General features: G+C 41.4%; 1 protein-coding gene across 7 annotated transcripts in view; it reads left to right on the plus strand.

Annotated features, from left to right (window-relative positions):
• Window positions 1-26,822, plus strand: part of Evi5 (ecotropic viral integration site 5) — a 141,893-nt gene that overhangs the window by 14,012 nt on the left and 101,059 nt on the right. For 4 of the 7 annotated variants that reach the window (XM_085691513.2, XM_085691515.2, XM_085691516.2 and 1 more), the window contains exon 2: window positions 21,433-21,662. In XM_085691513.2, the coding sequence (XP_085547639.2) occupies window positions 21,433-21,662 (230 nt within the window). Of the gene's footprint in view, window positions 1-17,546; window positions 17,627-21,432; window positions 21,663-26,076; window positions 26,142-26,822 lie in introns of those variants that run through there. The other 3 variants (XM_048447069.3, XM_087908756.1, XM_048447070.3) reach the window with 2 other exon arrangements.

The raw sequence follows: 26,822 nt of genomic DNA on the forward strand, positions 1-26,822 counted from the left end.
CCACTGTAGTTTCAGCTTCAGGGACCTGACACTATCTGATATGTATGTGTATGTGCACAGAAACAGAAACAGAGTAAACAGAAATTCTATTTATTTTCTAAAAAGGCATGCCATTGTGAAATGGTAGCTAGTGGATGTTTTTGGTTTTTTTTTTTCATTAGAAACTATTGTTTAATTTACAAAGCGGGAGGTTTTCTTTTGTACACAATGCTGGAGATCAAACCAGGGCCTCATGACTATGAGGACTGTGCCTCACTATGGAGCTGTACTTTTTAACTGCAGTTGTTAACTTCAAAATCAGGAAAACGTGGATTATTTCTTTACACATTACAGGATTTATGAATCCTGTGATTTATTAATATGAAAAGTTATAAGAAAGGCCTTTATTATTCACCATTTAATATTAGTATTATACCAATCTAGGAGAAAAAAGTCAAGTATAGTTCATTATAGGGTCTTTTCAGAGGAATTTGGAATTTTCATGAGATGTGTTGATAAACTCATTTTTCAGTATAACATTTATCTCAATATTTTAAAAAAAGATTTATTTATTATGTATACAGTGTTCTGTCTGCATGTATGCCTGCAGACCAGAAGGGGGTACCAGCTCTTGCTACAGATGGTTGTGAGTCACCATGTGGTTGCTGGGAATTGAACTTGGGACCTTTGGAAGAGCAGTCAGTGCTCTTAACCTCTGAGCCATCTCTCTAGCCCCTATCTCAATATTTTAATTGATTTTTTTCTAAATAGGCTCTCAGTTGAGTGGAATTCTCAGGGCTGTGACATGTTTTTTGCTTTTATGTCTTTTTTAAAAAATATTTATTTATTTATTTATTTATTTATTTATTTATTTATTTATTATGTATATAATATTCTGTCTGTGTATATGCCTGCAGGCCAGAAGAGGGCACCAGACCCCATTACAGATGGTTGTGAGCCACCATGTGGTTGCTGGGAATTGCACTCAGGACCTTTGGAAGAGCAGGCAATACTCTTAACCACTGAGCCATCTCTCCAGCCCCTGCTTTTATGTCTTATAATTTTAGCTTACTTAGGGTTGTTGTGAAGAGACACCATGACCATATGTGAAGGTTTTATAAAGGAAAACATTTAGTTGGGACTGGCCTACAGTTTCAGAGGCTTAGTCCATTTTCACCATAGTGAGAAGCATGGCAGTGTGCAGGTAGACATGGTGTTGGAGAAGTGGTTGAGAGTTCTAGATCTTGATCTGCAGGCAGCAGGAAATGAACTGTGTCCCATACTGTCTGTATCTTGAGCATATATGAGACCTCAAAGCCCGCCCCCACAGTGACACACTTCCTCCAACAAGGCCACACCTCCTTATATGGGCAAGAATTCACTGAAATGGGGGCCATTCCTATTAAAAGCACCACACTTCTTACAGTGACTTAGAGTTGAGATCTGTTTTAGGGCTGCTGTGGTGTGACTCCAGCACTTATTAGCTAAGGCACGTGGGGGAAGGTGTTAAATTTCATATACTAGAAAAATCTATCTCAGTGAGCTTTAAATAAGAGAGACTGAATCTTATTTGATAATACTATGTCTTGTTCAGGTTTTGCTTTTCTGAAATTCAGCTGTCACATGACATCTAAGGAAAGAGAATTTCAGCACTGTTGCCCGCCCTTATTTCTTGTTTTTCCCTTTCTTCATAATTCCTATGAATTTTAAAAGACTAAATCCAGTGCTTGTTGTATTTCCATCTTCCATTTCTCAGACAACTGTTCACTTGTGTTTCACCTCAGGGCTCTGCTGGCTAGTCTCAGTAACAACATTGAAATCTTGTACAACTTAATTTCTTTTGTTTTTGTTCTTGGGATTGAACAAGTGGGTGTTTTGAGTGGGTGTTTCATTTGCTAGATGTGTGTGGTCTACCTGAACTATACCCTTTAGCCCTCAAGAAACTTAGTTTTAAATTCTCTGTGCATATTTACAGACTGTGTTTTAAAACTTACATTCCCAATTTGTATTACTGCAAACTCATAATAAAATAACCAGCCCCCTCCATTCCGTGTATTGATGATGCTTGTAACATGCATTACACTGCTGCTCATTTATATAAAAAGCATGTTTCCCCTTATAGAATCATCACACTAATTCTTCGTAAAATTTTGAGTTATATGTATTCATTCTATGTGTGCCACACCACATGTGTTGGAGGCTGGAGGACTTTACTTGCTGACACATATCGCAGGTTAGCACACATTATTAGAATCATCTGGAAAAAAACTGAATGAAGCCAGGAATGGTGGGCAGTGATTGTAACCATAGTATTTGAGAAACGGAGGCAGAAGGATTGCTACAAGTTTGAGGCAAGTCTAAGCCAAACCTACTATCTTAATGCACCATACATCTATCACCTTACATTTTCTCTTAGGAGTCTGGGATGCCATCTACTTGAGCGTTCTTGGTTTAGAGTCTTTCATAGAGACACAGATGGTATCTGGAGCTGGGAGATCTGCTTTTTTCTTAAGAAGGCTCCTTCAAAGGCTTCTGGTAAAGAGCCTCCAATCCCAACCAGGTAGACCCCTCCCCAAGACTGTTCAGGAGCCCCAGTGTCAACTAGCCTTTCCCAGAGAAAATGAGCAAGACATACTGGTGTGGGATTGTTTTGTGCTTTAGTAATTAAATCTCAGAAGCTGCTACATAGCTTGGTGCTTGAGTTGTTGTTAGATACTGGTGACCCTGTTGTCCTGTAGGAAAACCACAGACAGCTGTGGAGCACAGCACTGACTTGGAATCATTCGGTTTAGGATTTGCTACTCTTCTCTGGGACCAGGTTGGGAAACATCTCTATCTCTGTGTCTTTCCTTCTCCCTCCCCTTTGAGATAGGATCTTATGTGGCCTTGAGTTTTCTCTATTGTTGACTGAGGTTTCTGTCCCACCAGGTCCCAGACCCGTTTAGTCCCAAATAAACACACAGAGATTTACATAAATCATAAACTGATTGACCTAGTAGCTCAGGCTTCTTATTAACTCTTATAACTTATATTAGCCCATAAATTTTGTCTGTGTTAGCCACGTGGCTTGGTACCTTTTTCAGCAAGGCAGTGGTCACATCTTGTTTGCTCTGTGCCTGACTTCCTCTTGTGTCTGGGCGATGACTGCAGACTGAGACTTCCCTCTTCCCAGAATTCTCGTTGTCCTGCCTCTACTTCCTGCCTGGTCACCCTGTCTATACTTCCTGCCTTGCTACTGGCCAGTCAGCGTTTATTAAAATACAAGTGACGGGGTACAGACCATTGTCCCACAGCACTATGTAGCCCAAGGATGACCATTTCCATTGCCTTCAGAAACCTCTGTACATAAAAGTCATAAAATCGTGATTTTTCCAGTTTCAGGAAATAGTACCATCAGTTGCTGAAGTCAGATTTTACCTTTGAATTGTCCTCCCTTATTCTCCATCTGTTTCATTAGAAAGTCACTTTGCAGACTGGAGACTGGCTCATTGGTTAAGGCAGCAGCTGCTCTTCCAGAGGACCCAAGTTCAGTTTCCAGCACCCACATGCAGCTCACAACTGTAACGCAGTTCCAGGGGACCTGACACCCTCACACCAATGCGCATAAAAATAAAATTAAATAGATTAAAAAAAAAAGAAAGTCACTTTGCTTCTGTTTATCTCTGTTGTTCACTCAACAGTCTATAAATAAAGCATAATTTTACTTAGATTTAATAGTCATCTGCTTAATCTCTTTACTGTCTGATCTTGCCTCCCTATAAATAAGCTTTTATATAGATTATTCTTTTTATAAAGCAGATTAAGATCACGGTATTCCCATGTTTAAATCTTTAGTGGATTCCAGTTACGGTCTAGATAGATCTCAAATTCTTCTGTAATATCTTCTTTATGATTTGAACCCTGATAATATTCTCAGTTCCCTCCTGTGTTTTCCTTCAGGTTAGTGTGCTTCAGCCTTACTGATCTCCTCTTGTAACCTGGCCTCTTTAACACTAAGGCCAATAGCCTGACGTAGCCTGCAAACGATTGTGTGCATAATCTATGATTAGTTTGGGTTGAAATGTTGTACAAGTGTAACATACATGTTGACTTCCAGATTTAGTATTAAAGAATGTTACAAATCACCCATTTATCAAAATAACATTTGGATATATTAAGATAAATGCAACCTGCTTTTACTTTATAAAAATTGTAGCTAATGTAAAAAATTTAAGTATTTATAATAATATAATTATTATATTTATAATAGTTATAACAATGCACAATTTTTAATAGTTACAGTTTTTGCATTTGTGCCTCATCTTGTATTAGTGCTGCTCCCCTCCTCTCTCTCTTCCCTTCTTTCATTCCCCTTAGTTTTTTGAGATAGTCTGTCTCTGTAATCCTGGGACTTGGGAGCCTCCTTGCCTATCTCCTATTTGCTGGGATTACAGGTATGCACTACTGTTCCTGACTCTAGGGCCGCTGTTAAACCCATCAGATTTTTTTTTTATTTCCTCAAAGCCTTTGCACATACTGATTCTTTCTTATTTTTCCCTTGTGTGGCACTTTGCACATTTGCCTTCTTCCTGCTCATTTTATAGATCTTACGTTTTGCCTTCTTTGAAAGGTGGTCCTAACCAGTCTCTCAAGTCCTCAGACTTGTTGCCTTCACGCTGTATTTATTTCCCCTTGTGTGTGTATGTTCACTATTAGTCTGCTTTATTGACTAACTGTGAAAGGAACTAGAAGACACATATATAAAAATACATACTGTAAAGACCATGCCTTTTCAAATCAACGTGAATTTGTATGGAGAGGAGTGAAGAAATTGGCCATATGCTGCTGTCGGTGTGATTCAGTTCAGGGAAGCACAACCCGAGAACCCAGCCTGAATGTCACTGTGTTCTGCAAGCCATGCTGGAGTGTTTACGTGGATCTTTTCCTGGAGTTTTTGAGGGTTATCCTGCTCTGCAAGAAAAAATTTAAAATCATTTTTACTTTTATTCCCCCTCACCAGAAGTTATTTTCTATAATTTTTATTTCATTGTAGAGATGGCCAGGGTACTTACTTTACACCGTGCTAGACCTTCGAGGTAGCAGATTCTCCTACAGGAATATTTCACTTGCTTCTGTTCGCTTTTCTTGTTCATTATTGATGTTCTGAGGGGATCATTATAATTCAGCATTCAAGTCAGTACCAGGTACCACTCTTGCTTAAATCAAATTTGAAATAATGCCTTACAGGAAGGGTACTTGACAGTTCAGTTTGATTTTCTTTTGTAGTTTCACTTATCACATGTATGTATGTGTGTTTGTGTCTGTCTGTCTGTTTGTCTCTATGTGTCAGTGGGAACAGGAAAAAGGCTCTTGCTTTGAAACCCTCACCACTTGAATTTGATCCTGGAACTCAAAAATTAGAAGGTGAAAAAATAGAAGGGGTCTCCACAAAGTTGTCATCTGATACACACACACACACACACACACACACATTGGCTTTTGTGCTTTCTCTCATTGTATGCGTGTTTATAGTTATAGTTATAAAAATTGGAATGGGGAATCTGAGGATATTAGTGTGACTTTGATTTTTCTATTGTGCACTAAATCAAAGCACAGCATGTCTTAGGGTTTTATTGCTGTGAAGAGACACACAACTCTTATAATGAAGCTGTCTTAACAGTTCAGAGTTCAGTTCATTCATTGTCTTCATGATGGGAAGGAAGCATGGTGACATGCAGGCAGATATGGTGCTGGAGAAGGAGCCAAGAATTCTACATCTGGATAGACAGGCAGCGGGAAGAGAGAGAAACACTAAACCTGGTTTGAGCTTCTGAAACTTCAAAACCCACACTTCCTCCAACAAGGCTCCACCTCCTTCAATAACGTCACGTGTCCTAATTAAATAACGCCATTCCCTACGAACTTTTGGGGAGCCATTTTCATTAAACCACCACAACAGGGAAAAGTTACGATTTCTAATATAAGTTTCTAATTAGGAGAGGTCTGTAGAAGCACAGTGAGTCTTTGCAAACAGCTGAAAATGACTGCATTGCAGAAAATGATACATAAACTCAGTGCAGTCTCCATCAAAATCCCAATGGCATTTGATACTGAAATGGAAAAAACAATCCCAATATCTGTATGGAAATGAACCGAATAGGGAAAATAGTCCTGAGCAAAAGGAGCGATGCTGGAGGTATCACAGTAATGGACTTTGTACCCTGTAACCATAGTAACAACTAGCGTGGTTATTGACACAGAAATGGGAAGGCAGAGCAGTGGAATAGAAAGTTGAAATATACTAAACTTTCTGATCCTCACGCATCAGTAGAGAGAGACTGAGCCTAGAGTAGGCTTTCGAAACCTCAAAGCCCATCCCCGCTGACACACCTCCTCCAACAAGGACACAGCTGCTCTAGGAAGGACACACTTTTGACACCATCTCAGTGGTCTACAAACTGGAAGCCAAGTATTCAAACATATGAGTGTCTCCCGCTCCCTTTCCTTCCCTTCCTCCCCCACCTCCACCTCGTCCTTTTCCTCCTTTGTATCTGAGACAAGCTCTCAGCTGCTGCTCCAGTGCCGAGCCTACCTACCTACCTGTGCTCCCCACCGTGATGGCCACGGACTCACTCTCACATTGTAAGCTAGTCCCCAGTTAAATGCTTTCTTTTGTAAGTCGCCTTGGTCATGGTGTCTCTTCACAGCTATAGAACAGTAACTAAGACAACTGGATAACAAAGTATGTTATATATAAACAGTGGGGTTTTGTTCAGCCATTTAAGGAAAAATGCAGTCATATTGCCTCCAGGAAAATGGTTGGAACCTGGAGGCCATGTTAGCGACAGAGCCCAGTCTCAAACAGACCTAGGCATGGTGGGTGCGCCTTTAATCTGACACAGCACTTGGGAAGCAGAGATAGGCAGATCTCTGTGCTTTGAGGCCACCCTGATTGCATAGTTCCAGGACAGCCAGAGCTACACAGAGAGACTGTCTTAAACAAAAAACAAAACAAAAAATCCCCCCCCCCCCGAACCCAATGTGCAGAGGACCTAGGTTTAGATCTCAGCACCCCCATTGTGACTTATAATTATGTCACTCCAGTTCTAGGGGATCTGACACCCCCCCTTTTCTGACCTCTGGGCACAAGCCACACACGTGGTATACATACATGGAGGGAAAACACTCATACACATAAAATTAAATGTTAAAAAATTCTTTTTATTCCTAAGATAGGATTTCTTTCTGCAGCCCTGGCTGTCCTAGAATTTGCTCTGTAGACCTCAAGGTCACAGGGATCCGTCTGCCTCTGCCTCCCGAGTTCTGGGATTAAAGGTGTGCACCACAATTGCCCAGCAAATGTTAAAACATTTAAAGAGGGTCTTAGAGGGGGTGTATAATCACTGTACAAATACATGCATGTTTGTCACAGTAAACCTGCTGTGCAGTTAATCTTGCTAACTAAAAACAGTTGTATTACATGGCTTCATGCCAGAGACTACATGCTAGGAAACAGGATAGGGAGAGGAAAAAAGCTGAAAATTTAAAAGTGAACTTAACAAGATGATTATAACACACAGAGTAATTTTATAGTACATGAGGTTGTAAAGTCTAAAGCTAAAAAAAATTTGTTGCTTCTGGCCTAGTTCTGTGTACCTGTAATCCCCACACTTAAAAGGCAGAGGTAGGAGGATTGTGTATTTTAGGACATAATGGGCTACATAGTGAGCCCCTGTCTTAGGGTTTCTATTGCTGCGATGACACACCATGACAAACAAAACAAACACAACAAAAAGCAAAAAGTGGGGGAGTAAAGGGTTTGTTTGGCTTACAGTTTCTTACCACCGTTCATCAAAGAAAGACAGGGTAGGAACTAAACAGGGCAGGAGCTGGAGGCAGGAGCTGATGCAGAGGCCGTGCATGCAGCATTGCTGCTTCCATACCATCCTCAGACTGATTTCTTGCAGAACGCAGGACCACCAGCCCGTGATGGTCCCACCTGTAAGAGTCTGCACTTTCCAGTGGATACCCACGCCCGACCCAGGCTGCGCGCTTCCTGAACTCGGGCCCACGAGAAGGGACAGTTGTCCTGAGGGTTGAAAAAGAGACACAGACAAAAGAGACCTGGCTCATCTACAAGAGTAAATGACCCTCTATTAAACTCAAGACAGGTATTTATATCAGTGGGCTAGAAGAATCGAAAATGCAAGTCCTTCTCCCATCCAGGAGCAGGAAGAAGATTAAAGCCTTCCCGGCGCCTCGGGCAGGGTAATCTGGGGAGCCAGGCTATCGGCCCACTGCTAAGACCTTGAATACAAGTGGAATCACCATAACAAAGAGAACCAGGTTCTTGCTAAGTTATCCCCTCAAGCTAGAGCTAGTGCAGAGACTCCAGGAAGCCGGAGGTCACACGGCCCTGCAAATCGCCAGGAGAGAAGGGAAGAAACTTTGGTAGCTACACCCACCCACTCTGGTCCCCCCTCCATAAGTAATTAAGAAAATGCCTTACAGCTGGATCTCAACTGAGGTTCCCTCCTTTTAGATGATTCTGGCTTGTGTGTCTAGTTCATGTAAGACTAAGCAGCACACTGACTAAAACAAACAAATCCCAGATCACGATGTGACTGCTCAGTGATGAAGTGCCTGCTTCGCTTACATAAGGGTCAGAGTTCAGATCCCACTATCCTCCCAGAAAGCTGAGTATGGAGGTATTCATCTCTAGCTCTAGCTGGGGAGGAGGGAGTGGGAAAGACGGCTTCCTGGAACTTGCTGACTTGCAGGTATGAAGTGAGCATTAAGTGAGCTCTGCGTTCAGTGATAGCTCCTGCCTCAAAAAATAACATGGAGAATGACAGGAAAAACCATCACCAGCTCTGGTACCAAAGTGCATGCACATGTGTATGTACACACACCTGTATTTATGTGATCAGTGTATTGTGCACACATACAGAGTTCTAGGTTCTAAGACTACAGAGCAGTATTGTAAGAAAAATCTGAGGGCAGTGCTTGGTGGTGTTTGCCAGTTTTGTGGGGTTTGTTTTACTCAATTTTATTTTCAAGTTAATTTTTTCAGTTTTTTTTTAAAGATTTATTTATTTATTATGTGCACAACATTCCTTCCATGTGTTCTGTAGACCAGAAGAGGGCACCAGCTCTCATTCGGATGGTTGTTATTACTTCACTGCTATTAAAACGGTATCAATTATCACGCTAACACAGTGCCGAGAAGCAAACCTTTGGCTTAGTAAGTAGGGTACTTTCTTGTTTATCATTTGGAAAATAAGTTGAAGATTCTACTATAATATTTCTATTTTCACTAAGACCAATTATTAAAAGAGGACAAAATATTTCAAAGGAATAAGAGCTCTTAGGTCAGTGTCAACTCTTAATTAAATGTGGAAAATTGGTTCTCAGCCATTAAAAGAATGAAACACAAATGCATTCTGAAACATGACTTAGCCTAAAAACAGTCCACGACAGTGAAATAAATGAATCAAGAAGGACCGACCTCATAGTATGACTCCCTCTGCACGGAGTGACCAGAACAGACATCTACAGATCGAAAGTGGACAGGTGAGGGAGAGCTGACAGGAGCAGAGAAACCGGGCAAAAGCTAAAGGGTTACAGAGTGGTGTCTCTATGAGGCGATGGAACTTCTCTGAACTTCACTATGACAATAGTTGCATGTATGCATAAACACACTAAAAGTCAGTGGGTCATAACTCTAGATCAGTGGTCCTCATCCTGTGGGACCTTTCACAGGGGTCCCCTAAGGCCATCGGAAAACACAGATATTTACATTACAATTCATATCAGTAGTAAAATTAGTTATAAAGTAGCAATGAAAATAATTGCATTTTATAGTTGGGGTCACCACAGCATAAGGAACTGTACTGAAGGGTCGCAGCAGCGGGAAGGCTGAGAACCACTGCTGTAGGTGAGTCATAGGGAAGAGTAAAACTCACTATTTCCATGTGAGACTTTTCCTGGAGACTCAAAACAAACATCCATTCACTTCAGGAGGGAACCACAACAGGACAAAAGAATGACACCACCGACGTCCAATCTGGTGAGCCAGGGAGTTTATTCGGATTGTTCACAGGAGTATAGGTGAGAAGGCAGGGGCGGGGGCAGCTACATCACCAAGCAGGAGCCCTTGGGTTCATTGTACCCAAGCTCAACAGGTCAGAGAGGATCCCCTTCTTCCAGGCAGCAGGCTAGTCTGTTCTCCTCAGCAGTTCTTACTGCTTATGTACCCTTGGGGGAAAGGGAGAGACAGACAGACCATTTGAATCTGGTAAGTGTCAGGGATATCCTAAGACTTCTGAGCTGCATGAAGTTCTACATTTAAGACCAAGGTCCCTGCAAACTTGTACAACCAATCTGGAAATCAGTATGGCACTTTCTCAGAAAACTGGGAATCAGTCTACCTTAGGAGCCAGCAACACCACTCTTGGGCAGATACCCAGAAGATGCTCCATCATACTACAAGGGTATTTGTTCATAGCAGCATTAATTGTAACAGCCAGAAACTGGAAACAACCTAGATGCCCCTTAACCAAAGAATGGATAAAGAAAATGTGGTACATTTACACACTGGAGTACTATTCAGTGGTAAAAACCAACATCTTGAAATTTGCATGCAAATGGATGGAACTAGAAAACCATCCTGACTGAGATTAACACAGACCCAGAAAGTTGAACATGGTATGTCCTCATAAGTGGATACTTGCTGTAAAGCAAAGGATATTGAGCCTATATAGTTCATGATCCTAGAGAAGCTAAGTAACGAGGTGATAACTGATACCGTTTTAATAGCAGTGAAGTAATAACGCAGTTTAACTTCATATTGAAGCTTTGTGTGCATTCGAACTCTGAGTCCCAGAAGCCAGTTTTTCCTGTTTCTAAATTTTTAAACAAGATTATTTTATGTATGTAAGTGTTCAGACTGCATGTGTGTCTATGCATCACATGTGACCTGGTGCTCAGAGAGGCCAGAAGAGGCTGTCAGAGCCCCTGGAACTGGAGTTACAGACAGTTGTGAGCTACCATGCAGGCTCTGGGAATTGAACTTGAGTCCTCTGGAAGAGCAGCCAGCGTTCTTAACTGCTGAGCCACCTCTCCAGCCCAAGTTTTTCCTGTTTTAATTAAATGTTATCTTTAGGCCTTTGGACATTATGTGATTCTTGTACTTGTCATAGCACTCTTGAGGCAGTCAAAAAGATTTTTCCACTTTGTATATTTGAATCTGCTGTTCCCTTAAAAACAAGTTCCATATTAATCTTTTAATTTCCTGGTTCTTCTTTAAGCGTCGTTAATTCTAATAGCAGTGTGACAGTATTTCAGTTGCTGGAGCTGTGTAACAAATCCCATCACACTTAGTGACCGTCCAGCCATATGTGTGTGAGTGTCTCCTGCAGTCAGGAGTCATTTAAAGTGTGTGTTCAGATGCATATTTGGGAGTGAATGCTGTCAGCCAGAATGTCTTCACTTATTTTTTGGCTATGGCAGTTCTGGGGAACTAACACAGCCATCTTTAGAAAACACAAGTCAGACGTTTAAAGTGGACCCCCCCCCCCCCCCCCGTCTGGTAACAGGACATGCTTAGTTTGCCCGATTATGATCTTCTTTATTTTATCTTTGTTTTTGAAGGCATTTTGCTATGTACATAGTTCAGGTTTTGAACTTGGAATCCTCTTGCCTTAGCTTCCTGGGTGCTGGGTTATAGGCATGTGCTTACTTTCTTGTACTTATAGCAGGAGAGGCCGGCTGCTTGTCAGCTCTGACCAAAATGTATACGTTAACAATGAATACAGTACTTCAGAGACTGTTAAATGTGACAGCCAGGCAAGTGTTTGCTCACTGAGCTGTACCCACCCAGCTTTAAATGTGTTTTCTAATTAATTTAGTTATGTTTGAAAGTGTGTGTGTGACACGTGTGTGCGAATGCATACACGTTTGGGGATCCAAATATAACTTTCAGGAGTTATTCCTCTCCTCCCACCTTGAGAAGCAGGGTCTTTCTTGTTTATGCCATTCTCCACACTCCAGGGTGGCTGGCATGGAGCTTCCTGGTGATCTGTTTGCAAATCTTGTTGGGGATTAAAGATTCAAGCCACTGAGATGTGGCTCTTGGGGGATAGAGCTCAGGCAGCCAGGACCACCAGCTCACCAGTCCGAAGGAGGCCTTTTCTAGATGACAATATTTTTGTTTTCTGAGTAATATGTTTATTTATTAAGGAATAATAACTAATATAATGGTGTAATATGAGACATAGAGTATTGTGGGAATTAAATTAGGGGACAATACCAATGAAAAAGCACTCATTTGTGTTTTTACCATACTTGAATTAAAAATATTGAGTATAGTCAAGAAGTATCTTCAAATGGGGAGAAAGTGTGACAGGCGCAGACAGCACAAAGAACAACAGCAAAGGATGAAAAAAGATTCCTGATTATAGACAGGTTTTGAAAATATAACATACCTTTTATTCCTCTTGTCTTTATCTAATTAAAAAACTCATCAGGCAGGCAGACCTTTAATCCCAGCACTTGGGAGGTAGAGGTAGAGATCTCTGTGAGTTCAAGACCAGCCTGGTCTACAAGAATTATAATATGTGTCTGAAAACCAACCACCCCCCACCAAAGAAAACCCCAAACAAACCAAGGAAGGTGGGGGTGGGGAAGAAAATAAATTTTCAAACACAGACACATACTGGAGAAACAACAAAAAATGGACCCCAAATGTACAAGCACAGGACCAATAAGAAAAAAATGTTCAAATAAAGCATTTTGGGACGAAAAGTCTACAAAAATACCCTTCAATTTATTTTGTGTTGGTCATCTATGGAAGGGCATGGGAGCTACCCTTAAGTGGGACTAATACACCCAATGAGACTCCATTGGAGAAAACTAATTTTTCCTTTGCAAGCAGATGTCAATTGCAGATAGTTTCTTGGTTAGGGTGGGAGCCTATGCCCACTTCTCCCTCTGACCAGTGGAATCCTGTCCTCCTTGGAGTCATCCATCCCCTCTGGCTCTTAAAACCTTTCCACCTCTCTTCCACATGGCTCCCTGAGCCCTGTGGGGAAGGTTTGATGGAGGCATCCAGAGTCTCTCATTCTCTGTACACTGTTCAGTCGTGAGTCTCTGTGTTAGTTCCCATCTACGTAGGAAGAAGCTTCTCGGATGATGACTCAGACGCTGATCTCTGCGTGTAGTAGAATGTCTTTAGAAGTCATTTTATTGCTGTTAACTTTTAACAGAATGGTGGTTTTCCTGTAGGCCCGTGACTTATCCAGTCTCAGGTTCTTAACAATCCTTGCAGTGTCAGACATGAGTTCCATCTCATAGAGTGGGCCTTCTATCCAATCATAGCGTAGTTGATATGAGTTCCATCTCATGCAGTGAGCCTTCTGTCCAATCATAGCATAGTTGATAACTCCCACAACATTTGTGTCACTGTTGCACCACATATCTTGCAGGCTGATCACCATTGTAGATTGCAGGGTTTGTAGCTGAGTTGATGGTTGCCTTTCTCCTCAGGTAGCATACAGAGTACCTTCCAGTACCATGAACACTAGCCAGCAGGGTTGAAGCCTCTAGTTAGGCACCAGCTTGAGTTTGTGTTTGATGAACTATGTTGTCTTCAACGAAAGGCCTTCTCATCAGTTTGTTGAGAGCCAACCAATAACCTTGTGAATAGCCACAGATATTTGGGGTTTCCTTGGTGCCCCTCTGGCTAACCATTCAACTAGATGTTACCCGTTTCTGGCACGTAAGGTTTCACTTCTTGGTGGAAGATAATCTAGTTTGGGCATTGTCACCCCCGTTGTTTGATGGCACCATTTTGATTTCTTTCATTTATGTGTGTATCTTAGGAAACTTCTACGGTAGTGAGTTTCCCAGCAGCTTCTCAAATGCCCTTAGTTTTCTCTCTTCATATTCCTCTGTCACCCCACTCTTCCTTCTCACTCCCCATCTAGTCCTCACACTCAGCCCTTTTGCCATAACTATACATCTTTGATTTCTCCTTCCTAGGGAGATCCTCTTCTCTCCCTTTGTCCCTTAATAAGTACCTAACCTTTGTTATTATGTGGATTGTAGCATGCATATCAAAGGCTTAAAAGCCAATATCCACATATAAGAGAAAACACACTAATTTCTCCTTTTGGGTTTGGGTAACCCCACTTGGATGATTTTTTTTCCTAGCTCCATCCATTTATCTGCAAATTTCATTCTTTTTAACGATTAACGAATACTATTTCATTGTGTGAATGTACCACATTTTCATTATCCTGTCATCAACATCTAGACTGTTTCCAGTTTCTGGCTGTTGTGAATAGAGCAGCCATGATTATGGATGAGCAAATGTCTACATTTATGTAGTAAGATGTAGAGTCCTAATAGAGTAGGATTGTGTATATGCAAAAGAGTGTGGTATATCTGGATCTTGAGGTAGATCTATTCCCAGCTTCCTGAGAAACTGCACACTGATGTGCACAGTGGCTGTACAAGGTTGCACCCCACCAGCAATGAATAAGGGTTCTCTTTACTCTAGATCCTCACCAGCTTGAGCTGTCACTTGTTTTATTGATCTTGGCCATTCTGACTGGCATACGATGAAATCTCAAAGTAGTTATGATTTGCATTTCCCTCATGACTAACCATGGTGAGCGTTCCTTTAAATGTTTCTCAGCCATTTATGTTTATTCTTTTTTGAGAACTCTGCATGCTTCTCCACTCCATGTTCTGAGAACTCTCTCTCTGCATGCTTCTCTACTCCATTTTTTCAGTTGAGTTATTTTCTTGATATCCAGTCTTTTTTTCAAAAGTTCTTTGTATGTTTTAGATACTAGCCTTCTGTTGGATGTATAATTGGTGAAGATCCTTTTCCATTCTGTACCCTGCCACTTTACTGAATGATCGTGTTGTACAGAGAGATCCCATTAATTGTTTCTTAGTGTCTGTGCTGTATGCAGGCAAAACATCTATACTTACTAAATAAAAAAACATTTAAAACGTTATTGCATTGTTAGGACTTTAACTCAATACAGTAGTTATTGGAAAAACTCTTGTTCCGAAGGGATTTTATATACAAAGTTTTCTTTCTTTTTTTTCCCCCTCTTTTTTTTTGAGACAGGGTGGTCTTGAGCTCACAGAGATCCTCCTAAGTGCTGCGATCCCCCCTTTGGGGTGTGAGATCTCACTATGTAACTCAGGTTGGCCTTGGATTTGGGATCTTCCTGCCTCAACTTTCAGAGTGCTGGGATTGTAAATGTATGCTACCATACCTTACATAATGCTTTTTGCCTTTGGACTTTGTTAAATAATCAAGAGAAATTTGAAGTGGCTGTATTGATTTCAGACAGAGCAGGCTTGAGAGGGAGTTACCAGGAATAAAGATAGTCCTTACCTAACAGAGTACAGCCATTTCTTCAAAAAGACATTACAGTTAGCGAGGCAAACCAAAATAGTGAGTTAGAGGCCAGCCCAGACACATGTGACCCCGTCTCAATACAAAGCCAACCAACAAGCAAAACCTGGACTTGAGTGGATCCACTGTTAGAAGTGTAGACTCCAGCACAGTGTAACTGTCACTGAGCAGTACCAGCAATGGGTGACTGACTGCAGAAAACACATCTCCTAAGGTTGAGGATAAACCTATTCAGACCACATTCTGGGATGTGAAGTGGTCTCTAACTTGTGCTTACAGGCCACAGTAGAATTACGTTAGAGACCAGCAGATCTGTCATTGTATAACCTGTGTTGTAAAGTTAGAAAAATAGTTGGAAAATATGCAAATTTCTAGAGATTAAACAGTATCCTTCTAAAATAATATTGGATAAAGAAATTGCAATAGAAATTAATGTTCTGAAGAAAAATTAAAAGCAGTGAAAGCAGGCTAAGAGGTGAGCGTGAAGAATTGAACGTGTGTGTCAGAAATGAAGGGTATAAAGTCACTGGGCCGTACTTGTTCCGAGAAGGAGAAAAGGCCCCAGTGTAAGCCTAAAGCAAGTGACAGAAAAGGGTGAGAGACACTATAAAGTTGAATATGACGATGTAAATGTCAAGACCAAAAGCATTGTAGACAGTTTATTGTAACTGAGATTGGATTCCTGGGCTTGAACTCAGGTCATCAGGTTTGTGAGGTAAGCACTTTGACCTCTGGGTAAGCAGACCTGGAACAGCTATCGGGTGATGCCTACAGGGCCAGTTCTTGAGGAGTGGTTAGTGTCATGCCCACCATGTCTCTTTGGATGCAGAGCATCTGGCTTGTGCGACCTGCCCCTCAAAGGCAGCCACACTGGCATTGTTAGGATAACTCCATGTTGGCCTCCCTGGCCATCTCCCCAGCAACCACGTGGATCACATTGAGAGCCTGCTGGAAGTTCTTTAACGTATGGACCCCTTTTCTTTAGATTGTATGATTTTTGTTTTTGTTTCACACCAGGCTGGCCTGGAACTCAGAGATCTACCTGCCTCTGCCTCTCGAGTGCAGGGATTAAAGGGATGTGTGACAATGCCTGACTTTGGTTATATGTCTTAATGGCCACTGCAGTGTCTGCACATCAGACAGTCACATCTATATATCCAAGCTTTTGTTTGACAAGAGTCAAAATTGCTTGTATGTTGTTTTCAGAGGTCATGTTGACTGGGACAAACATGCAGTCTCTCCTAACTTCTTGGGACTCAGCTGTCTGCCACCTCCAGCTATACCAGTGGCATGTCATCCCTGATAGCAGTATTAGGACAAACTAGGCAGTCGTAGGTTTGCAATCCTTGATATCACACTCCATGTGATAGCTGTGCTGGGTCATCTAGAGCCTGTTGGTCTCTTGTCTGTTCTGGCTGGCTCCCTCTTTTTGTTGCTGGCTCTGTAATTGTTGATATCTTTATTGGACTTGAAATAAATTGGACTTGTGAGGTTAAGGTCCCTTGAAAGCCTTCAAGATGGGCTAGGTGTTTGGTGTGTTGAGTTACTTCTTCCAGAGTTGATAGAGCTAGTTGCTGTTGGTGGCAGACTTGACAGTACAGATTATAGCACTGAGTGTGGAAGTTCAGATCCCCAGACCAGAACACTGGGCTGTTGTGTGTTGGGAGTCAGTGGGTCCATGATGTGTAAAGACTAAACCCATACCCTTTTTGGTCCCCAGCTGACAGCACTGGTGCCTTGGGAGGCCGGGGGAGGGGGGGGATGGGTGGGAGGTGACACGGAACATTAAGCCATCAAGGTCTCTGGATCTGCCCATTATAAAGATTGAATCGTACTACGTATCTCTTTAATGTATAATTGTCCTTTTTGATGTTATTTTTAACATTTTTGAGTGTTCACTTTTCAGAATAAATATGTAGCATGTCTGTGATGTGGACAAGAGCTTTGCAACGTTTGCATTGTGAGGTTCATGATCTAGGTGGGCTTAAGAGAAGAGGTTGGGGATGGGGATTTGGACAGTGAGAGCTGAAGGGAGATCAGGGCATGGTCAGTATGAAAGATAATTAACTCACATGGAATGTGTGAAATCATGAAAACAGTAAACCGCATTAATGCATTACTTAGTGCTGAGGCTGAATCTCATTTCTTTAAGGTTGATTGGATGTCAGAATTGTGCCTTTGGTTGTTCCAAACTCTTTAAATGGAGGCCTGTTGCTACAGTATACAGAAGAGGTATGGTAAAGTAATTCATTTTAATAAATTAGAGCAAATAGTAGATTGCTTTTGCCTTTGCAATAATTCACTTCTGTGAGGGACTTCTCTCTAACAGGAATATAAAGATGACTGCTTGGAATTCACTAAGTATATTCTGAGTTAATGGTTGGCATTAGGAGACAGTATGTTTATGACAATCTCATGCGTGTGTATAATGAATTTTTTAAAAAAAGATTTATTTATTTATTTATTATATATACAGTATTCTGCTTACATTCATGCTTGCAGGCCAGAAGAGGGCACCAGATCTCATTACCGATGGTTGTGAGCCACCATGTGGTTGCCGGGAATTGAACTCAGGACCTTTGGATGAGCAGGCGGTGCTCTTAACCACTGAGCCATCTCTCTAGCCCTGTATAATGAATTTTGTTTCTTTGTATCCTCCTTTACCTCCCCTGCTTAAGCTCTCCTTCCAACAAGTCCCCTCCCCCACTTTTTCATCTGTGTATGTGAGTGGGAGAGAGGTTAGTTTAATATTTAACTTATTATTTAATAATTTAATAATAATTGAGAGAGAGTTTAAATATTGCTGCCTGTATGAGTGTCAGGTTATTTTTTTTGGAACACGGACAACTTATCAGGCTATACAAATGAAAACGACCCCTTCTTCATCCTTCCACCATTAGTGGTGGATCAGCTTCACAAGCCCCGCGTCCTTCATGAAATGGTGATGGCTCCAGTCTTGGACAGGCCTTTTGTAGTAATCACAGCTGCTATGAGTTCACAAGAACAATGACTATGTCGTGTCTAGAAGACACTTTTTTTTCACATTAGGTTTTTTTTTTTAAAGATATATTTATTTATTATGTACACAGCATTCTGTCTGCACACCAGAAGAGGGCACCAGGTCTCATTACAGATGGTTGTAAGCCACCATGTGGTTGCTGGGAATTGAACTCAGGACCTTTGGAAGAGCAGGCAACGCTCTTAACCGCTGAGCCATCTCTCCAGCCCCAGGTTTTTTTTTTTTTTAATGTGTTTTTGTATATGTGGGTACACACTTGACACTTGGCCTTTTATGGATTTTAGAGCTTGAACTCAGGTTGTTAGAATTGGTAACAAGCAACTTGATCTGCCAAGCTTTCTCATTAACCCCAGAAAACATTGTTCTTCTCAACTCCCCCCCCTGCCTCTTACATCTTCTGTATGTTTCCTGAACTTCAGAGGGGGTTTTATAGTTGTCCAGTTTAAGGTCAAGCACACCATACTTCATTATTCCCAGCACTTTGACTAATTGTGAGTTTCTGCTACACTGCCCACTGCAGGGAGAAGCTTCACTGACAGCCTGAGGTCAGCACTCTCCTGTGGTGTAAACATTTGTACTTAGAAGGCAGTTTGATACTGTGTCTATTTTAGCAAAATAACAATAGTAGGTCCTTTGCTAGGGCCTTCCCAGCCATGGGCTGGTGACCAGATTTACAGTGCTAGGCGTGAGTTCTTTCCTGTGGAGCACAAATTAGAAATTGGTTAGCTGTCCTCATCGCGGCCATACCATGATTGCTCCAGTGGGCAGACTTTCCCTAGCAGGTTGGTATTGTAGCAAACAGGTCCACCAGTGAAACTATTGATGACATTGTCTCTACCTCACAGTAGCATACACACCACCTTCCAACACTATGCAAGTGAGCCACAGGGAAGACGCTGCCAGCTCATTTCCAGCTTTATTTCTCTATCCTGCTGCCGTCTGTCTGTGGCATCTTCAGTGGGTTCTTACAAGTTAGTTCTGGTGGGCAATCAGGAGCGATGACAGTAACCTATAGTTTTGTCATCTCTGGAGCCTCTCTGACCATATGTTAAGTTTTCTGGCTTTAAATGTTATTCGGTGCCTTTGCAATGCAAATTACTGTCATTTCACAGTTTGTAGTGATTTGTAGGTTTTTCTTTATAGGAAGGGTCACTAGAGTAACATCACTTTTTCTTGTTGCTTAGTTGGATTTCTACCTGGCTTTAGTTGTTTTTTTTCCCCCCTAAGATGATTTCGTTGAGATCCTGTCTGTTCTGGATCTCACTATGCAGACCAGGCTGACCTCGAACTCACAGAGATCCATCTGTCTCTGCCTTCCAAGTGCTGGGATTAAAGGTGTGCACCACCAATGCCCAGCTGGCTCTAGTATTCTTTGATTCCTGTAGTGAACTGTGCTGATCTGTGAGTTGGCAGCAATTGTTTGGAGTTTGGGTGAGATATCTGGAAGGAAGCAAACTGAATAAATAATCTGCCCCATGCTTCTTTCCTATGGGGTCCATCCTTCTTGTTATTCTTGTGAGCGTTCTCAGTAACCATGGTCACACGGCCTCTTCTGTGATAGTATTCCAGAAGGAAAGAAGTTCTCGTAGGGCGGGGACTGAAAGCTAAGGAGAAGCTAGAGGTAGCTTGGGGTAAAATCCTTGCCCCCTCAATTCTTGAAGCTGAATCTTTCTTGTATTAGATGCTTCACTGCTATGTTGAATGGCTTAATATGTCTTAGAATTATTTTCATATTATCCTTTCCCTGCACAGAGTTTTCATCCTAGGTGAAAGTCTAGGATGTGGGGAGAGAGCACCATTTTATAGCTTTGGACAATCCATGAGAGCACTGTTTACTGTCCGAATTTGGAGCATATGTTTGTGCATGTGTTGTGTTTTAGTGTCTGTGAATGAATTACTGTACATAAACTTAAGGGTGGCTGGCATTAAGTTATTCAGAAGATGGTTTATAGTGCTTTAACATTTTTTTCCCTGTCACATAAGATTTGAGATCTCGAAGATCATACAAGTACTGCATGGCTTGTAATCTTTATGGCTACATATGTCACAGCTAAGACTTTAAAAAATTATTGTGTGTGTCTGTGTATGTGTTTACACTCATGGGCATGTATGCCATAGTATGGAGGATGGAGGACAGCTATGGAGTTTGTCCTCAACTTCTACTTTCTGTGTGAGTCCTGAAGATCAAATGCAGGTGCTCGGCTTTCATGGCAAGTACATTGACTGGCTGAGCCAACCATTTTGCCAGCTCAGAAGCTTTTCATAAGAAACATTGTTTGTACCAAGTAGTGGTGGCATCCGCCTTTAATTGCAGTACTTGGGAGGCAGAAGCAGGCTGATCTCTGAGTTCAAGGCCAGCCTGGTCTACAAAGCAGTTGCTGTTCTTGCAAAGAACCTGAGTTTGGTTCCCAGTACTGGCATGGCAGCTCACAACCATGTTTAACTCCAGCTTCAGGGGCTCTGACACCCTCTTCTGGCTTCTGAGGGCAACAGGCATGCATGTGGTGTATACACATATATGCAGGCAAACACATAACATAGACATGAATAGATATTAAAGAAGATGAAGAAAGTTCCAAAGTTTGGATGTTAGAATAATGGTAGCAGAGACAGGCTTAACCCCCATCACCTCAGTGAGTTTTGAGTAAACTTAGTGGGGTCACCAAGTTTGTGGAAATGATTGCATGTAACTGGAGGTTTCTCATCCTGCCCTTTCCCGCGGGCTTTAAAATAGCCACTCAGAGGCGTAATATTAATTACAAACTGTTTGGCCTGTTAGCTTAGTCTTATTATTAACTAGTTCTTTCAACTTAAGTTAACCCATTTCTATTAGTGAGTCTCGTGACTGTCACCTCACAGCTTGCTTCCTTAGTAACTGCTGGTGTCTCCCAGATTTTGCCTTCTTCTGTTGGCTACATCAGCTTCTTTATTAACCAATGATAATAAACCATATTCACAGAACACAGAGGAGCATCCCACATCGATTGCAACACAACTAAAATGTGCTCTCTGTTCTCAGGTGGCGACAGACAAGGTGGCGGAAAAGCTGAGCTCTACTCTCTCATGGGTGAAGAACACAGTCTCGCACACAGTCAGTCAGATGGCCAGTCAGGTGGCCAGTCCATCTGCGTCATTGCACACGACATCCTCATCCACCACACTGTCAACTCCAGCGCTTTCCCCGGCCTCCCCATCAAAGTTGAGTCCAGACGACTTAGAACTCCTGGCTAAGCTGGAGGAACAAAATCGGTGGGTAAAATTGCTGGACATGTCTCTTCTTGGCTATCATATAGACCAAACTACAGTCAATTTCAAATACTCATTCCTACCTTCAGCTAATAGCGCTTGAGATTCATTTTCTTAGTATAGCAGACTCTAAATCCTTCTTGAATTTTATGAATTATTAAGACAAAACATTCATTTTTGTTTTATTTATTTTTCAGGGCTGGGATTGAGTCCCCAGACCTTGATATATTAGACACTCCCCCATTGGCCTATGCTCCCATCCCTACTTTTTTTTCGTTGTTGTTGTTTTGGTTTTTCAAGACAGGGTCTCTCTGTGTAATAGCCCTAGCTGTCCTGGAACTCACTTGGTAGACCAGGGTGGCCTCAAACTCGCAGAGATTCACCTGCCTCTGCCTCCTGAGTGCTGGGATTAAAGGTGTGCGCCACTGCCGCCTAACTGACAATTACTCTTGACATACCTTCTTCTGTTATTTTAGTTTATGTTCGTATAAGCTTTATTTTTGTCAGTAGAGCTGAGTCATGGTCAGGGTCACGGAAATCGCAAATGTGTTACCAGGACAGATATCACTGTTGTGGGTAGAGGACTGAGTACTATCTGAGCAGATCAAAAAGGAGCCAGGACAAGATGGCTTTGCCTTAATCATTTCAGGTATGATCAGACAATTTTTTTTTTTCTGAGATGGGGTCTCATGGAGCCCAGGGTAAGGAGGATCTCGGACTTCTGATTCTCCTGCCTTTATCTCCTGAGTGTGGTGTGTGCTACCACAGTTTATGTGGTGCAGGAGACTGAACCAAGGGTTTCATGCATGCTAGGCAAGCACTCTGCAGACTGAACTACAATGCCCAGACCATGATCGTGGCTTTGAATTTTAGCCGTTTTAATAGGTATTGATAGTGTATGGTTTTATTTTATTTTATTACTTTCACTTAAAAATTTTCAAACTTGCTATCTATCTGAGGACACCTCCATCTTCCAGGTTCAGAGATTATAGGTACCTGCCACCATGTCTAGCAATAGTGCATTTTTAAAAAAACGATTCATTTACTTTTATGTGTATGAATTTTGCTGGCATCTATGTCTGATCATCATGTACCTGCAGAAGTCAGGAAAGGTGTCGGATTGCCTGGAACTGGAGTTACAGAGGTTGTAAGTTGTCAAGTGGGTGCTAGGAACTTAACCTGGGCCCTCTGGAAGAGCAACCAGTGCTTTTAGCTTTTGAACCCTCTCTCCAGTTCCAGTGGTGCATGCAAATTAATTTGTATTTTTCTACTAATGTTAGTGTAATATTATTACTTGTTTATTTTTTTTGTCTGTCTATATCTTTTGTTGTTGCTTTTTGGAGACAGGGTCTTACTAGGTAGCCTGGAATGACCTGGAACTCACTATGTAGACCAGGCTGACCTTGAACTGAGAGATCTCCCTGCCTCTGCCTCACCAGTGCTAGAAGTAAAGGCAGGTATCACCTTACCTTTGATTTCTGTTATTGTTGTTGTTTATTCTGTGTGTTTGGTGTTTTGCCTGCGTGTGTGTCTGTGAGACACCTGCTTGCCTGTTGGCTGAGGAGGCCAAAGAGGAAACCAGAGCAGGGTTTTGTATCTTCTGCGACTGGAATTAGAAATGGTTGTGAGCTGCCGTGTGGGTGCTAAGAATTGAACTTGGGCCCTCTGGAAGAGCAAACATTGCTTATAACCACTGAGCCAACTCTCTAGCCCCTTACTTTTGATTTTATAGATTTCTGTTGTTGAGTTAAATTTTTTAAATTTATTTTTATCATGTGTGTATAGGTGCTTTGTCTTCATTCATGTATGCATGTGTACCACATATATGCCTGGTGTCCATGGAGGCCAGAAGAGGGCACTGGGTCCCCAGGAACTTGAGTTAGAGATGGTTAAGAGCCACTGTGTAGGTGCTAACCAGGTTCTCTGGAAGATCAGTCAGTGCTCTTAATTCCTGAGCATCTCGCAAACTCCTGTTTTCAGAATTCTTTAAGTTGCAAATCCTTTCTCAAGAAGTTGATTTCTCAAATCTTACTTTCCTACTGGTAGCTTATCATTCTCTTAAAATATCTTTTGGAGCTGGAGAGATGGCTCAGTGGTTAAGAGCACTGACTGCTCTTCTAGAGGATCTGGGTTCAATTCCCAGCGCCCTCATGACAGCTCACACCTGTCTGTAACTCCAGTTCCAGGACTTCATGACACCCTCACACAGACACACATGCAGGCAAAGCACCAATGCACATAAAATAATAATTTTAAAAATGTTTTAAAATATCTTTTGAAGAACAGAAGTTAAATTTGTTTTTTTAAAAAATATTTATTTATTTATTATGTATACAATATTCTGTCTATATGTATGCCTGAAGGCCAGAAGAGGCTACCAGACCTCACTACAGATGGTTGTGAGCCACCATGTGGTTGCTGGGAATTGAACTTAGGACCTTTGGAAGAGCAGGCAATGCTCTTAACCACTGAGCCATCTCTCCAGCCCTTAAATTTGTATATTTGTGCTGTGTGTATGTTGTGTGCACACATTTATGGAGGTGCGTGTGTGGAGGTGGAAGCCATAGATTGATGCTGACTTCTCTGGTGATTTCCACTTTTATTTTTTTGGGTCACAGTCTACTGAACCCGAAGTTTATCGATTATCTGGCTAGGAAGTTCAGGGATCTGCCTGTCAGTATCCTCCCTTTCCCGCCCTCCACTGGGGTTGCAGACATTGGCCCCATGCCGAGCTTTGACACGGGTAATAGATGGATCCAAACTCAGATCCTCGTGTGTGCATAGCAAAGGCTTTCCTGACCGAACTGCCTTCTCATCACCTAGTTTTAAATTTTGATGGAAGACTAGCTTAAAGTTGTACGGTGGATTGTGCATTTGGTAACCCAAGTCCATGGAAACTGTATTTTCTTCTAGTTTTACTTTGTTGTTACTGTTAAGAGAGATGACTCATGATATTTGTGGTTGCCCTCAAACTCTTGGGTTCAGGTGATACTGAATTTACTTGTATATCATACAAGACCAGAGTTTGAGAAATTTTTTTTTAAATTTATTTTTATTTTATTTGATGTGTGTGAATGTTTTGCCTACATGTATGTATGTATATCACATAACATGCCTGATGCTCATTGAGGCCAGAGAGGGCCTTGAATCTCCTGGAACTGGAGTTTCAGACAGCTGTGTGCATGTTTGGTTGTTCTGTAACATTTGTTAAAATAACTCTCTTTGGGCTGGAGAGATGGCTCAGCGGTTAAGAGCCTTGCCTTCTCTTCCACAGGTCCTGAGTTCAATTCCCAGCAACCACATGGTGGCTCACAACCATCTGTAATGAGGTCTGGTGCCCTCTTCTGGCCTTCAGGCATACATGCAGACAGAATATTGTATACATAATAAATAAATATTTAAAAAATAAAAAAATAAAATAACTCTTTTATTTTTGTTTCATTTCTTTGAGACAGGGCCTCTCTGTTGTGTAGCTCTGGCTGTCCAGAAACTCCTTATGTGGACCAAGTTGGCCTCCAAGTCCCAGTGATCCCCTGCCTCTGCCTCCCCAGTGCTGGGATTAAAGGCATGGGCCACATCCAGTTCTTCTTTGCCTGATCAGCCACTTTTCCATAATTACTTAGATACTTTAGTTAATGTCAGTTGTTTACAGATGTTGGGTCTGTGTCTGCACTCCATTTTGTTCTGTTCATCTATTATTGTTTGGTCTTAAGGTTGTACTGTATTGACTTATTTATTATAGTTTTGTCATAGGTTTGGAAATCAGCTATTATTAATCTCCTGTGGTAGTTTGAGAATGCCCTACAAGATCATATATTTCAATGCTGGTCCCTAATTGCTGGGACTGTCTTGGAAAAGATTAGGAGATGTGTCACTGTGAGTGACTTTGACTTTTCAAAAGGCCATGCCAGGCCCAGAGGGAAGATATATTTAATTTTATTAAAAACAACAGCCCAAATGAAGAGTCATACCTGAAGACCTAGCATTCCTCCCCGTTTTGCTGGCCACCCTATCATCTCTCTGACCTCTGAGGGAGTTGGTAAGGAAGTTGTGTATTTTACAAGTCTAAAGTAAAAGGAGCTGACAGAATTGCTGCCTGTGATACCCAGTGGACGCTGCTATGAAGCATATGATTCCCGTCCCACATGGAGAATCTACTCTAATTGTGTCTTTAACTGTCTGATTTAAGAGATACAAAAATGGGGGCAATGTTTTAGAAAATTAAAATATAAGAAACAAGAGAATAAAAAATTATTTTTCTCTACATGGTTTTATTGCAGCTATTTCTTTAAAAAAGTAAGTGTACGTGGCAACCTCAGAAAAATGTGAAGAAATGGTTCTGTCCAGTATCAAAGATTTGTTTGAAGAAAGTTAATAATTGATAGACTTAAGTTAAAATAGGGCAGCTTTTTTTTGGTTTGTGTTAAAATGTGTTTTTCATATTAAGAATACAAAGGCCTTGGCAGAGATGAACTTGAGGAGGTGAGTCTCAAGTGTGATGGTGCATTTTAGTTCAGGGGGAGGTAGGACTGTTTGGTTTAAAATTTTATTATAGCCGTCTTTGTTTCCTTTTACTTACTTCAGTTTTCCTGTTTAGCATATCCTTCAAGGAGAGAGATACTACAGTGATAAAGCAGAACCATTTTTATACTAGGTATATTTTTGTTTTTAAAATATAATTATCATGAGTCTTTGTTACCCCAGTTCAAATGTCCACATTAGAGCTATACTGCTTAGTGTTTTAGCTCTGCCATGGCTGCTGGGCAGTGCAGTGCGCCTCGTCTGACTTGGACTTGCTGTTAAGTGTAAGCTGTATCAGATTTTGAAGACTTGTTTTGAAAAAAGTAATATAATGTTAATTTTAAGAAAACTTGAGTACATGTTAAAATGATGGTTTTTTTTTCTTTTTTGAAATGACTTTTGTTTAAATTGAATAAAGTAGCTCTGTGTGCTGGTCCATGCTTGTAACCCTAGCGCTTTGAAGGCAGAAGGATCACCACAAGTTCTAGGTCAGCTTGGGCTATAAAGCGGGACCAGTCTCAAAATAAACAAAGAAATCTAAATAAATAAAATCTGTTATAAAAATTAGTCACTTTTTAAACTTTCAAAATGTAGCTGCCGCCCCAGAACATTTAGAACTGTGTAAGTGACTTGCATTATATT

This window comes from Myodes glareolus, chromosome 8 (assembly GCF_982192425.1).
Source record: "Myodes glareolus chromosome 8, mMyoGla1.1, whole genome shotgun sequence".
Lineage (NCBI taxonomy): Eukaryota > Metazoa > Chordata > Mammalia > Rodentia > Cricetidae > Myodes > Myodes glareolus.